Source organism: Sapajus apella, unplaced genomic scaffold (genome assembly GCF_009761245.1).
Source record: "Sapajus apella isolate SASKATOON/1434 unplaced genomic scaffold, GSC_monkey_1.0 scaffold33, whole genome shotgun sequence".
Taxonomy (NCBI): domain Eukaryota; kingdom Metazoa; phylum Chordata; class Mammalia; order Primates; family Cebidae; genus Sapajus; species Sapajus apella.
The window spans coordinates 15,774,972-15,790,036 of NW_022436973.1; the positions used below are offsets into that span (position 1 = coordinate 15,774,972).

Here is a 15,065-nt window from a genome sequence, read left to right on the forward strand (position 1 = left end):
CAGGCTGGAATGCAGTGGCGTGATCTCGGCTCACTGCAACCTCTGCCTCCCAGGTTCAAGCAATTCTCCTGCCTCAGCCTCCCGTGTAGCTGGGACTGCAGGTGTGCACCACCATGCCCCACTAATTTTTGTATTTTTAGTAGAGACAGGGTTTCACCATGTTGGCCAGGATGGTCTCCATCTCTTGACCTCGTGATCCGCCCGCCTCAGCCTCCCAAAGTGCTGGGATTACAGGTGTGAGCCACCGCACCTGGCCAGCAGAGCTATTTTCAAAAGAATTATTAAAAAATATTTTCAGGCTGCGAGCAGTGGCTCACATCTGTAATCTCAGCACTTTGGGAGGCTGAGGCGGCCGATCACCTGAGGTCAGGGGTTCAAGTCCGGCCTGGACAACCTAGTGAAACTTCATCTCTACTAAAAATACGAAAATTAGCTGGGTGTGGTGGGAGGCACCTGTAATCTCAGCTACTTGGGAGGCTGAGGCAAGAGAAGCACTCGAACCGGGAGGCGGAGGTTGCAGTGAGCTGAGATTGTGTCATTGCATCCCAGCTGGGGAAAAGGGAACAAACCCCATTTAAAAAAAAAAAAAAAAAAAATTCAAAGTGGAACTGTGGACTCCTAAAAGGAAAAATAGGTTGAGATGAATTTTTTTCAAAACAAGAAATATACCACAAATTGGAGATTACATTCCCTGACTGGAACTGAAAAAAAGACCAGTAAGAAATAATTCAAAGCTGGAGTGACTTCCCTGTTTTCTATGATCCATGATGAAAGAAACTTCTCATCTTTGGAACAAGGAAAGTGGAGGGTACTGGGTACCTCAAAAATGCTTTAGATCACACCTGACCAACGCACTGCCTAGGACAGCTTTGAACGCAGCCCAACACAAATTTGTACACTTTCTTAAAAAATTAAGAGGTTTTTTGTGTGTGTTTTTTTTAAAAGCTCGTCAGCTATTGTTAGTGTAAGTGGATTTTATGTGTGGCCCAAGACAATCATTCTTTCAGTGTGGCCCAGGGAAGCCCAAATATGGGACACCCCTTATATAGACTATTCAAGGCCTATGCAGATACAAAAGAAGCAAAAGACAGGTCCTCCTTCCCAGGGAATGTGGCTAGGCATGATGTATATAAAAGCATATGTATATCATCTCAAGATGAGGTTCTTAGGAAAGAAAAGAAATTGGAAATATATAAAAAATATAACTTAAACTGCACATAACATTGACAGAAACCCATAGCAAGAGAGAAATCAACATGGGAAAAGTTTAGATGTGTAAAAAAGAAAAAGCGAGTCATTCACTGGCCAAGCCTGGGAAAAGCTGATGGGTGTGGACCAAAGAAGAAAAGGTGAGATAGCAAGTAGAGAGAAAACCACAGAAAGGCCAGATGATTGCGGGAAACACAAATACGTCAGTTTCACAGGAATAGGTGGGCCATGTTCCCCAGTTCCAAGATCAAAAAACATGGGTCCAAGTTAAAAAGGAAGGAGAGAGTAATTATCAGAATGCCTTAAGTCTAGCTGGAGACTGTAGATTAGATCCAATTAAACAAAAAGAATTACCCTGATCACCTAAGCAAGGAAGTAACATGACGAATATGATGTTAAGAAAACATTACCCTGGCACTTGTCTAGATGAATTAGAATGGTAAGAGAAGAGAGGCACAGAGGTCCTTAGAGATTAACGTGGACATATAAACAACAAGGACAATAAAGGCTTGGATTTGAAAGAGGAGTAAATTCAAGATGCTCTGCAGAGCAAAAATGCATTTAGTAAGTGACTAAAGAATGAAGGACAAGTAGACATCATTTGGCAAGCCCAGGGGGTGTGAAAGTAGCATCAGACACTTTCAAAGCAAAAATCAGCTTAGAGGAAAGCTATGATAAACTCAGTTCTTTGTTGAGGTTTTAGTGATCAATGTAGGCAGAAACTTCTTGGAGCAGGTGGAAATTTGAGACTAAAAAGGAGGATGAAGCCAAAGCTGTATTTACACATTTTTTAGTCATCCAAAAAAACAACAGACTAGTTTATCAGTTATCACATGAGGCAAGGACTGGGAAAATGAAGCCTAGAAAAAACTGGGTGTCTGGCCAGAAAGGCAGAGAGAACACTTAGAAAAAGAAATTTCATTTCAAGTCCAAGAATTTTGTTTCAAAGTCATCAACTCTCAGAAGAGATGCCCGACAGTGTGAGAAAGTACCTACATGCTTAAAGCCTGAGGTAAAACTCATTGGGTGACTGCTGGTGAACTTTTATTAATTTTATTTCAATTCATTCACGAAATCAGCACGTATTTACTTGAATAGCACGGGCAACGTAATAGAACAGATGACACTGAATGTTAAAAAGCATCTTTTTTTAGTTTGGGCAGATCACCAACCACTCTGCAAACTCTCATTGACCCTGTCTTTAAAACATAAAGCCTTTACAAGGAATACATGAAATTAAGTAGAAACTGGAAGATGCAGACGTTAAGTATCAGGAGAAGAACTATTGAGGTACTTTTTTCACTTTAAAAGTTTCAAGAGACAAATCTCTGTAAAAACATTCTTAGAGACAAAGGTTGCATGCTCCAAGGTTTCTTCCAGTAAGGCATATAACCATTTAAAATGTTTGTGATGTATTCTTCAGTTTTATTCTTTCTTAAAATGTATAGAAATATCAGTACCTGGGACTCAACTGATATTAAAATAATTGCATAAATCTTTTCAATGTGATATACAAAATCAATGCAGCCATTTTCAAATGAGCACTGATAAAGAAGTCAGTACCACGTTCCCATTTAAGCAGACTAAAAAACCTAGGACACAGGATTTAAGTGATTCCTTGAGGCACACTAGCAAGACAAAAGCCTAGTGATTCCCATTTACGATTCAACTATCTCTTTCTCTGAAAGTTTAAATAGCTTCTCTACACTTTTACTATAAAGGGAAAATCATCATCAATTCTTAGGCATATTTCTCTTTTTGTGGTGTTCTAAGGAATTCGAAGACTAAGGTTAACTGAAATTCAGAGCAGAACATAAAACTATAATTGGTCCAAAAGAGTGGAAAGAAAAACACTGATAGTAAAGATGCAGGGAGGTTTTTTTTTTTTTTTTAATAAAATATCTCCTAAATATTAATAAAACCTTAAATCTTTTACTTTAGATTTAGAAAATGACTCAAGGTTTCTACCCCTAAATTCCAGCCCTCCCCTCTCCCAGAATAAAAAGTAGACAGCCCCATCAACAGCAAAAGTAAAAGCTTTTAGCCTCCTGGAATGGGTGGGAAGAAAGAGGAGGGGATCATTACACATTCCCTGTAGAAGACAAAGCCAGATGCACATTCCAGAGAAATCTGGTGGGTCCGAGTTTTTCCTTAAATACAGACTGGCCTGTCACTAAGCCAGGCTCTGTAATCTTCCCAGGCTGCCACTGCTAGGGAAGCCAGGAATCCCTTCTAATTAATCAAGCCCTCCCAACAAAAATTTTCCCACCCACAATAAAGTAGGTTGGGGGGAAGGGAAGCAGCAGAGAAAGCTCTGTAGCCAAAAGAATTCTAGACTTTAGTGTAATACCTAACTAATCCAAGAAAACAGATGTAGGAAGCAGAGGAAATGATCTACAGAGACACACAATGAGGTAGGAAACTTTCACAGCACTGCTCTGCTGGGACCCAAAATTTAAATTCAAACTCATAAGATATAATTATTATTGAGAATGAGTTTGGCAGCATTCTATACTTTTTCAAATGCCTCTAAGGCAGGAGGTGGACACATAAACTTTCCTGAGGTAGACACCATATGTATCACTTGACACTTTTAACAATAACTTGATATTTAAATTTCTTCTTTTTTTAACCAAAGTCTTGTTTTAATGGATAAACATTGATGATTATTACATTATGTGTCCAGGTCTATTTCTTGCAAAGGAAATGGCTTTCCCTTGGCCTTGCTAATTTAGCCCACACTTGCAGCCAGTTTAACCTAAGGTAAATTCATTGAATGCTTATTCTGGTAAGGTACAAGGAGGTAGGAGTACCAAGGATATAGTGATTTAGATCTGTGCTGGCCAATATAGCTGATACTAGCCACCTGTGCATACTGAGCATTTGAAATGCAGCTAACAGGAAATTGAGATGCGCTGTAAAAGATATATTTGTAAACTGGGTGCAGTGGCTCACGCCTCTAATCCCAGCATTTCGGGAGGCAGAGGCAAGTGGATCACTTAAGGTCAGAAGTTCAAGAGCAGCCTGGCCAACATTGCAAAACCCAGTCTCTACTAAAAATACACAAATTAGTTGGGCAAAGTGGTGTGTGCCTATAATCCCAGCTCCTTGGGAGGCTGAGACAAGACAGCCACTTGAACCCAGGAGGCAGAGGTTGCCGTGAGCCAAGATCGTGCCACTGCATTCCAACCTGTGTGACAGAGTAACGGAACGAGACTCCATCTCAATAAATAAATAAATAAATAAATAAAAGATATATTTGTGGCTAGGTGTGGTGGCTCTCGCCTCTAGTTCCAGCACTTTGGGAGGCCGCGGCAGGCGGATCACAAGGTCAAGAGATCAAGACCATCCTGGCCAACATGGTGAAACCCCTGTCTCTACTAAAAAATACAAAAATTAGCTGGGCGTGGTGGCGTGTGCCTGTAGTCCCAGCTACTCGGGAAGCTGAGGCAGGAATCACTTGAACCTGGGAGGTGGAGGTTGCAGTGAGCCAGGATCGTGCCACTGCACTCCAGCCTGGCAACAGAGTGAGACTCCATCTCAAAACAAAACAAAACAAAACAAAAAGATATTTTTGTATACATATTCTACACATAAATCAGTGTTTGTGAGTGTGTTTATTTTAGACTCTGCAGGCAGTAAGGTCTTTGTTGCAACTACTCAACCCTCCACTCCATTATAGCATAAAAGCGGCCAGAGACAATATATAAACAAGTGGGAGTGGCTGGATTCCAGTAAAACATTATTTACAAAAGCAAGCAGCTGGTATATGAGCTGTAATTTGCAGATCTCTGGTCTAGATCTTTTCTCTACCCTAAAGAGTTTATTATTTTGAAAATTTTAAAACACTGGGGTGTGTGCAAAGCTTGGATTTAAGATTGCTATGAAGCCTTGGGGAGACTTGCCTGCTGCTACCACTTCTTTCACTTAAAATAAGAGTCACTCATTGAAATACAAGACATACCTCCCTGCTACAAGCTGCAGTAGCCCAGAAGTCTGCAGATCCTGAAAGCTATAATTCCAAGGATTCCCACCTCATGCACTACTGCCATTTCCTGGAAGTCTGGCCTAGGATGCAATTATAAGAAAGAGCTCAAGAGCCAGCTTCGGTAATGCTGCCTGTAGTCCCACCTATTTAGGCTGAGTCGGCAGGATAGTTTGAGCTCAGGAGTTCATGTTCAGCCTGGGCAACATAAGGAGATCCTATCTCTAATAGTGATTAAAAAAAAGAATTCAAGGCCAGACCACAGCAGTTAAAAGGAAAAAAGAAGTATTCATATGCAGGAAGGTCAGAAAATCTTTCTTTGCTTGAAGAAGGATAAGTCGTTTGCTGAATGATTAATGCCATTCCAAGAGCAGTCTTAGAATAAACAACCCAGATCAAGCGGCAAACTACTTGGTGTTTATCCGTTTTTCCGTTACTTTGAAATTCTGCTGTATCCAAGTACTTTTCAACCCAGTCAAAAGTGGCTGCATCTCTATGAAAAATTTTCATAAGTTAACTAATTCCTTTTACATTTTATTTATTATTTTTTTTTAATTTAGAGATGAGGTCTCACTATGTTGCCCAGGCTGGCTTCTAACTCCTGGCCTCAAGTGATCCTCCCACCTGGGTCTTCCAAAGTGCAGGGACTGAAGATGTGAACCACTGCACCCAGCCTACATTTTATTTATACACTTAATTTTTACATTAACGCATAGACACATATTAAAATGATATATCAAAATGAAGTCTCAAGCTGGGTGTGGTGTTACACATCTGTAGTCCCAGCTACTCAGGAAATTTGTTTGAGCCCAGTAGTTCAAGACCAGACTGGGCAGCATAAGGAGACCCCATCTTTCAAACAAACAAACAAAATGGCCTCTTCTGCTCCATCCAGCCACCTCTCTCACTCCAGTTCTCTCTCACCAAGGGAATCCACACTGAAACTTAGCTTTATAATCTGGTAATTTGCCAACATATTTCTAAACACTATGTTTATCCTACAAATAATGTCTTATTACTTCAGTTTTACATACTATATGTGGAAAACGAGGACTTAATCCTTACACCTGCCTCCCACATGTCTCCTTCCCTGGCCTTCCAAAACTTGGAGTTCACAATATTATGAAATGTACCCTCTGTTCAAAGCTGAACCATACAGGAGGATCACTTAAGCCTGGAGTTCAGGGCTGCGGTGAGTTATGATGGTGCCATTGAATTCCAGACTGAGCAACAGGGCGAGACCCCATCTCTATGACAACAACAGCAAAAGGCTGAGCACTATGCTCAGCTTACTATGCTTAATTTCTTATCTTGCACAATTTTTTGTTTACTGAGAGTTGAGGGCTGCATCATTTTTTCTTTTATTTTCTATATTCCATGACTAAATCATTCCCATGCTCCCAAAAAAAAAAACCTTCTTCTCAATGCATTTAAATACATGAGGTATTTCATTCCTTTCAATTTTTTGTTGGAGAAATCTTTCATGCAACCCTCTGTCTTCTTCCAATAGGACTGGTTACTTTGGTTGTGGCTCAGACAGCAATACCCAGAAATATTACACTTTGACGTACTAAACTAAAAAAGCAGAAGCAAGGTCTCTCTGACTTCTTCTCCTCCTCCCCTCAATCCATGGTCTCTCCCAAAGCACAAGATGAGGCTGTTAGTTAAAGCTCCATTATCTACCTAGAAACTGGACACCCAAAGACAAACACAATTGCCTTCCATACCTTCCCTGAAATTATCTACAGCAGAAGAGAAGACTGAAGAACACAACCACACAGTGGACGGGCATTTTCACTAGATAATATCTGCTTCTCGGCACATTCAGATTCTAAAGAGAATCATTTACAAGTTAATTTCTGTCACTCAGGTCCATTCATTTTCCCTAAAAATCATTTACCCCTATATCTCCCAGTTCTCTCTCCCCATTGAAGAGGGTTTTAAGGGTCAACCACCTAGCCCTTTGGGTTTTCGTTTGTTGTTGTTTTTAGAGGCAGGGTCTCTCTATGTTGCCCAGGCTGAACTCAAACTCCTTGGCTCAGGCAAATCTTCTACCTCAGCCTCCCCAAGTGGCTGGGACTACAGGCATATGCCATCACGTCCAGCTTTTGAGTGTTCATGTTTTGTATGACTCCACTGCACTTGTGTGTGCATAATAAATTTGTTTCGCTTTCCTTAGTTAACTTAGTCTTTTGTTACAGGGTTGCCGGCTGTGATCCTTTAAGATGGGGAGGAAAGGATCACCCCCTTTTCAGTCTTACACTTTCTAGGCAAAATACACAGTAATCATCAAGGCATTTGGTTAGGCCCTCACCTGTCTGGCTCCCTATTTCCTGGATCCCATATCTGATTCTTTTTGGAAGACCACACCCTTTCAAAAACAGTGTGTATCGGAAGGGAACTTTTCTACACTTTGCATCCTAAAAATTTTTCTATTCCACCATGTGACTGAAAGTTGGGCTGTAAAGGGAATTCTTGGTTGGAAACCATTTTTCCTAAAATATTAAAGATATTGTTCCACTGTCTCCTAGTTATTGCTGTTGAGAAGGCTGTTCTGATTCTTGATCCTCTGTATGTGATGTTTGCTTTTTAAGTTCTTCTCTAAATTCCTAGTGTTCTGAAATTTTAGAATGATATGCCTTAGCACTACTGTTTTTCATTGACTTTATTGTGTATTAACTCACAGCTCTTTCAAACAGGAACTTCGTATCTCCGCTTCTAGTAAATTTGATTGTATTATTTTTTTCATCATTTTTTCTCAACCAATTTTTTTGTTTTTCTTTCTAGTATTCCAATTTTTCATATCAAGACTAAAACTCTAATTTTCTTGTGGTTTTCTCCCAAATTTTTTTATTGATTATGTTCTACTTTCTGGGCAATGTTCCTTGGTGTTTGTCCCATAATTTATTGAATTTTTATTTATATTATGTTTTTAATTTATAATAGTTCTTTCCTGTTCTTGGGAATTTCTCTAGTTCATAACATCCTAATCTTGTTTTGTATATATGTAATAGCTTCTTTTCTCACTCTGAGGAAGCAAAATATAGTGTAGTTCAAGTCTTCTCTGGCTCCCTAACATCTCCCTGATCTTTAGAGTTTGTTGATACACTGTACTTTCTAATTCTCATATTCTAAGTTCTCCTTAAATCTGCATAGATACTCTTCTGCGTATTCATAATTTAAAAAAAAAGAATGGTGATTGGAAATTTTTATTTTCCTTATTGACTGATGGGCGTTGGAAATCCAGTAGGAATCCATCTATTTGGTTGGGAGATCCCAAATAAAGGCTATGCTATCATCAAATGACTAGAGATAAAAAGAGACACTTCGCCGTGATTAAGGACTTATTTCAACAGATGCAACAATTATAAATCTGCACACACCTACTAACACAGTCTCAAAATATACAAAGCAAGAATCAAAAGTAAAAGGAGAAATATATAAATTTGAAATCATAGTGAAGGTTTTAATGTACCTCTCTTAACAGATAAAACAAATTAACAAAAACATTAGTAAATATATACAATTAACAAACCAGACCCAAGTTACTATATTTAGTTCACTGCACCTGGACAACCATCACATTTTCAAGTGCTTATGGAACATTTACCAAAAAGGACAGAGGTACTGTGCTAAACATCAATAACACAATGATTATTTTCTAATAATCAGCAAATACTTAGAAACTAAGCAATACATATTTAAATAGCCATTGGATCAAAAACAAAATCACAATGAACACTAGAAATTAGTTTGACTTGAGTGATAACAAAATCCCTACTTTAACTGCATCCCTATCAAAACATGAAGGATACAATTAAAGTAGGAAATGTTTAAAGGAAATTTATAACTTTAAAAGTACATGTATCAGAAAAGAAGGCTCTAAACCAAAAATTTAAGCTTTCACCTTAAGAAGCTAGAAAAGAGTAAATTTACCCAAAGAAATTAGAAGTAAGGAAATAATACAGAAAGAAGGAAATAAAAAAGAAAATGAAATATCATCATACTACAGGACAAAATAATCCAAAGCCAAAACTAGGTTCTCTGAAAAGACTAATAAAATTAATAAGCCCCTAACAGTACTCATCAATAATCATCCCTTTGCAAGGTTCAAGCCTGGCTGTCAGAATATCTGGAAGCAGGATATAAGAGCCTGGAAGGCTCTAGAGGTATAAATAATGCCCTAGAGGTATGAAAGAAAAAGGAGAGTTGAGAATGAACTCATTACAGTGGGTTAAGCCAGTAGTTATGAAGAACTTCAACTTATAGTTGTGTATCCCTTTAGCATATAATACAATATTTGACACACACATATGCAATTTATATATACCTTCTTTTAATACTTTCTGGTTTATATGGGCTAGTTTGTCCATTATTAAAACTATAAATTTATTGGAGAAGAAGCTATTCAATTGAGCTTTTCACTTAATTCCCTCAAGAAATTCCAACCTTCATGAAACTACAACTAAAAAAATCTCTGATTATTGACCAAGGAAAGCAACATGGAAACTTGCTATTCACCCAGGACCTTGGGAGGCCAGGAGGGGAATGGAGAACAGCAAGGAAGTGAGAGAGTGTTTGCAAATTACAAAAAAACACCATGCTTGTGCCAGACTCTGTTGTGAGTTCTAAAGTTATACTACCCACAAGGTAGCAGAATCCCAAGCCATGAAATTAATATAAAATCTGATCCAAAATGACTAAAATGTTAATCGCTCTAGCAGAAGTAAACTTAAAACTGTTCAAGTACTCTGCAGGACTCATAAGTCTTTCCACGTATATATGTGTGTGCGTGTGTATGTGTGTGTGTGTGTGTGTGTGTGTGTGAGTGTAAGATGTCACTAAAAATGAATGCACAATTAAAACTTATAAATACATTAACAATCCAGCAATTTCAATGACCAACTTATTCCACACTTAATAAATAACAGTGAAAACAGAAGAACAATCTAAGACACTATAAAATAAATCATTTTAAAATTGTTAAAAGGAGAAAATTGAAATAAATTTTTAAAACTGGGAAAAGAAAGTCTATAGAAAAAGTGCCAGTAGAATTTGCATTTTTAAAATATAAGCAAATATAAATTCTTAAATAAAAAATACAGTCACTTAAAGTAAACAGGGTAGAGAGAAGATTAAATATAGACAGGTTGATTTTAGTGAAGTGAAAGAGGTCTCATTAAAAAGCACTTTGGACCAGGCACGGCAGCTCATGCCTATAATCCCAACATTTTAGGAGGTCAAGGCAGGAGGATCACTTGAACCCAGGAGTTTCAGACCAGGCTGGGCAACATGGCGAGACTCCATCTCTACAAAAAATAAAAAATAAAAATAAAAAAAATTAGCTGGGAGTGGTGGTGCATGCCTATAGTCCCAGCTACTCAGGAGGCTGAGGTAGGAGGACTGCTTAAGCCCAGGAGGACAAGGCTTAAGTGAGCCATATTCACACCACTGCACTCCAGTCTGGGTAACTGAGATCCTGTTTCAGAGTGAGGAAAAAAAAAAGCACTCTGAATCCAATAAGGAAAAGAAAAACAGGGAAGGGCAATTGGCCACTGGCCATGTGGCACTCACACAAGACTTCAGGAGCAGTGTTAACTAGAGAAAGCATATCTGACAACATCAGTAGCTGGTGTGCAGGTCTCCTGCCGCCCACGATACCCTGGGGCGGAGCACAGAAATCTGGCAAAACTTGATGTCAGATATTTAAAAAGGGATCCTCAGGCTTGAGTCATGAAGCTTTTAAGTAAGGTGCATGATTAGAGAAGCACTGGCCCCTCGCCTGTCAGAGGCAGAAATACAATCACCAAGTGATGTGCAGAACCTTCAATGATGTGTCAGAACCCTGTCCCTATTCTGCTAGCCTGATACTCATGGTTGAGGCAACTCCCCTGCCAGCCATGATCTGGAAGCTTTGTTCTAAGCCTTGCAGATATCACCATAAGATGGGATAATATGGTAGCAGAATATGCCACTTCCATGTGTATGGCTTGGATATCCACAGACTCATCTGTGGTATAATTAGGGGTCTCAGGTCCAAGCTTCATGGTTGACCAGGTTGGACTGCCCTACTTGGCCACAGCCAGTTTCAACAGAGCTTTCCAAGAGGCTTAGCCCTTTTCTGAGCAGACAGCCGAGAGGGGCTCAGACTTGGACAAATTAACCTCACTCTTCCAACATGTAGTAAACAGTCATATGAGACTATCCAACAAACCTCAAATAAAAGTTATGTATAAGAAGAGAACAGAGAGATTAGGAGAGGCAGAGAAAATGGTCAAGAATTTTCCAAAACTGATGACTTGAGTCTTCAAATTGAAGGCATACATTGCATCCCAAGGCAGGTTAATAAAAACAAGACTGTAACTAGAGATTTCATAGTGAAACTATAGAATAGCAAAGACAAAAATAAATCTCATGAGCAACCAAAGAAAGATAACCAAGAAAGGATTCAGATCAGGCTAACAGTGAACTTCTGAGATGAGCAGTCTCCATAGATGCACCCTAACAATTCTCCCAATCCCTATGAGAAGACGCTGCTTCTTAATTCAAGAGTGCAGTTCCACTGAGTCTAGGCCAACCCTGTGAATGCTCTGATCAATAGAAGGCCACAGAAGTGGCATCTGAGATGTGTGCATCTAGGCCTTCAGGAGACTGAAAAATTATACTTTTTTTATTGTGCAAGTCTTGTCCTAAGATGCCACCCCTCAAAACTCAGCCACCAGGCTAGACTCCCAAACCACACAGAACAGGCACCTGGATAAGAACTGAAGGACAACAATTAATAGATCCAAGGGAGATTCCAACCAAAGCCAGCATCAACTGCCGCTGAGTATGCCATCTTTCATGTTCCACCTAAGTTGAGTCCCTAAGTAGAACTGCAGCCCCAGGCAACGTCAAAAGGAAAAACTACTCAACTGATGCAAGACAACCTACAGAATCAGGAGAGATTATAAAATGATTGGTGTTTCAAGCCACTAAGTTTCAAGGTGGATTTTAAGCATCAATAGCTAATGAAAACATTTCTCAGTAGTAATAACGGATACCGGAAGACAATAAAAAAGTATCTTTAAAGTGTTGATGGAAAATAATGCTCAACCTAGAATTCTAAAACCAACTAAATATCTTTCTAGGGTAACAGCAAAATATATTTTTAGACATATAAATTGTGAAAGTTCATCACTTATATGCCTTCACAGAAAGAAATACCAAAGAACATGTGAATACAAGAAACAACAGAAAGCAATGAAATTTATAAATACGTTAGCAAATCTAAATACCTGTTAAGCACTGACTTGATTAAAAATAAGACAGAACTATAATATTAAATAGTATCTAATCTGGCAAACTAGCTATTATAATTTATATTTTGATGTTTTGAACTTCCACTTACGGTAACACTAGTATATAGAAACTGTCCTAAAGAAACACCAACATATATGAAATCATCTCCAAGATCTTGTACTCACTATCAGTTCTTCTCTTCTCCTTCCCCACTAACCCTCACACGGGAGGCTTCTATCTAACCACACCTGAGAAGGTCTCAACCCCAGCTTTCAAGGAATGAAGAAGGGACATTTATAAGAGGAAAATGAAAGAAGGCAACCAGGCAAGATAACTCTCCCGGTATTCACCCAGGTAGAGAATTTGCTGCTTGCTTCTTTTACTTTGACTTTTTATCTGCTTTGACATAATCAGAAATCATACCATGGACATGGAATGTGAATGATAATTTTTAATAGTAAAGACCATGTGATGACCAAAAACATCTTTAAAAGACAAAGCAAGGAACTCCCCATAACCATATTGAACATTTTCTCCCCCATCTCATTCTCAAAATACAGATTTTCAATATCACTACTTAAAATTTTCAGAGCCCCCAAAACACCAAAAGCAATTGCAACAAAAGCAAAAATTGACAAATTGGATCAAATTAAACTAAAGAGCTTCTGCACAGCAAAAGAAACTATCATCAGAGTGAACAAACAACCTACAGAATGGGAGAAAATATTTGCAAGCTATCCGTTTGACAAAGGTCTAATATCCAGAGTCTACAAGGAGCTTAAACAAATTTACAAGAAAAAAGCAAATGACCCCATTAAAAAGTGGGCAAAGGACATAAACAGACACTTCTGAGAAGAGGACATTCATGTACCCAGCAAATATATGGAAAAAAGCTCAACATCACTTATCATTAAAGAACTGCAAATCAAAAACAACACAATACCATCTCATGCCAGTCAGAATGGTGATTATTAAAAAGTCAGGAAACAACAGATGCTGGTGAGGTTGTAGAGAAAAAGGAGTGTTTTTACACTGTTGAGGGGAGTGCAAATTGGTTCAACTATTGTGGAAAACAGTGTGGTGATTCCCCAAATAATCGCCATTTGAAAAAAATGCCATTTAACCCAGCAATCCCATTATTGGGTATATAGCCCCCCAAATATAAATCATTCTATTATTTAAAAAAAGCATGCATGCATATGTTCATTGCAGTGCTGTTCACAATAGCAAAGGCATGGAATCAACCTAAATGCCCATCAATGATAGAACGGATAAAGAAAATGTGGTACATATACACCATGGAATACTATGCAGCCATAAAAAAGGAACAAGATCATGATCTTTGCAGGGACATGGGTAAAGCTGGAAGGTATTATCCTCAGCAAACTAACACAAGAACAGAAAACCAAATACTGCATATTCTTACTTATAAGTGGGAGCCACATGATGAGAACACATAGACACATGGGGGGAAATGGCACACAATGGGGCCTGTTCTGGGGGTAGGGGAAGGGAGAACATCAGGAAGAATAGCTAGTGGACACTGGGCTTAATACCTAAGTGATGAGATGATCTGTGCAACAAACCACTGTAGCACATGTTTACCTATGTAACAAACCTGCATAGCCTGCACATGTACCCCAGAACTTAACAACTGAAAAAAATATATATTTTTTGCAGCATCCCAAGTGTAAAGTAGAAATTTCAGAACTTCAATTTTCAATTAACAGAGAACTCAGTTGTATTAGAAAATGATTAACCACTTTTTAAAAATCTATTAAGCATTACTTACTTTAACAGCAAATTTCTTAGATACCATGGCTTACTGGTTCCACAGTAACTACAGGCCTTTAAGAAAAAAAAAAAAAGTTATAATTAGGTATATTAAAATCTTTTTATTTGGATATTATACAGAAGAAAGACTAGCTGAATAATAAAATATCAATAGGTATTTATGAGATGAATGTTCACCTACAATTACCCTTAACCAAACTACTATATTAGTAACTTAAGCACTGCTTGCAAAGAAAAAGACAGGTCCTGCCAGGCATGGTGGCTTACACCTATAATCCCAGCACTTTGGGAGGCCAAAGTGGGAGGATCACTTGAGCTCAGGAGTTTGAGACCAGCTTGGACAACACAGCAAGACCTCATCTCTACAAAAAAAAAAAAAAAAAAGAGAGAGAGAGAGAGAAAAGCACAAGCTCCGATGGCTTCCCTGCTGTATTCTACCAAATGTGTAAAGAATAATTTAAACAAATCCCTCACAAACTCTTTAAAAAAAAACAGAAACATAAGGAAAATTTCTCAAATAATTCTGAAGCCAGTATTATCCTGACCAATACCAGACAGAGACATCACAAGAAAACTATACATCAATGTCCTTTATGAAGACACAAAATTTCTTAACAAAATATTAGAAAACCAAATATAGCAACACGTAAAAATGATTATACACCATGACCAAGTTGGATTTATCCCAAGAATGCAAGGGTCGTTTAAGATATGAAAATTAATCAATATAATACACCCTACTAATAAAAGAAAAAATACACATAATCATCCCAAATACAAAAAAAAAAAAAAAAAC

At 38.3% G+C, this 15,065-nt stretch overlaps 1 protein-coding gene across 1 annotated transcript in view; it reads right to left on the reverse strand.

Annotated features, from left to right (window-relative positions):
- SLX4IP (SLX4 interacting protein) overlaps nt 1-15,065 on the reverse strand; it is a 199,322-nt gene that overhangs the window by 173,392 nt on the left and 10,865 nt on the right. The window contains exon 2 of the mRNA XM_032295418.1: nt 14,268-14,323. Coding sequence (XP_032151309.1) covers nt 14,268-14,294 — 27 coding nt within the window. The 5' untranslated portion in view covers nt 14,295-14,323. The remainder of the gene's footprint in view (nt 1-14,267; nt 14,324-15,065) is intronic.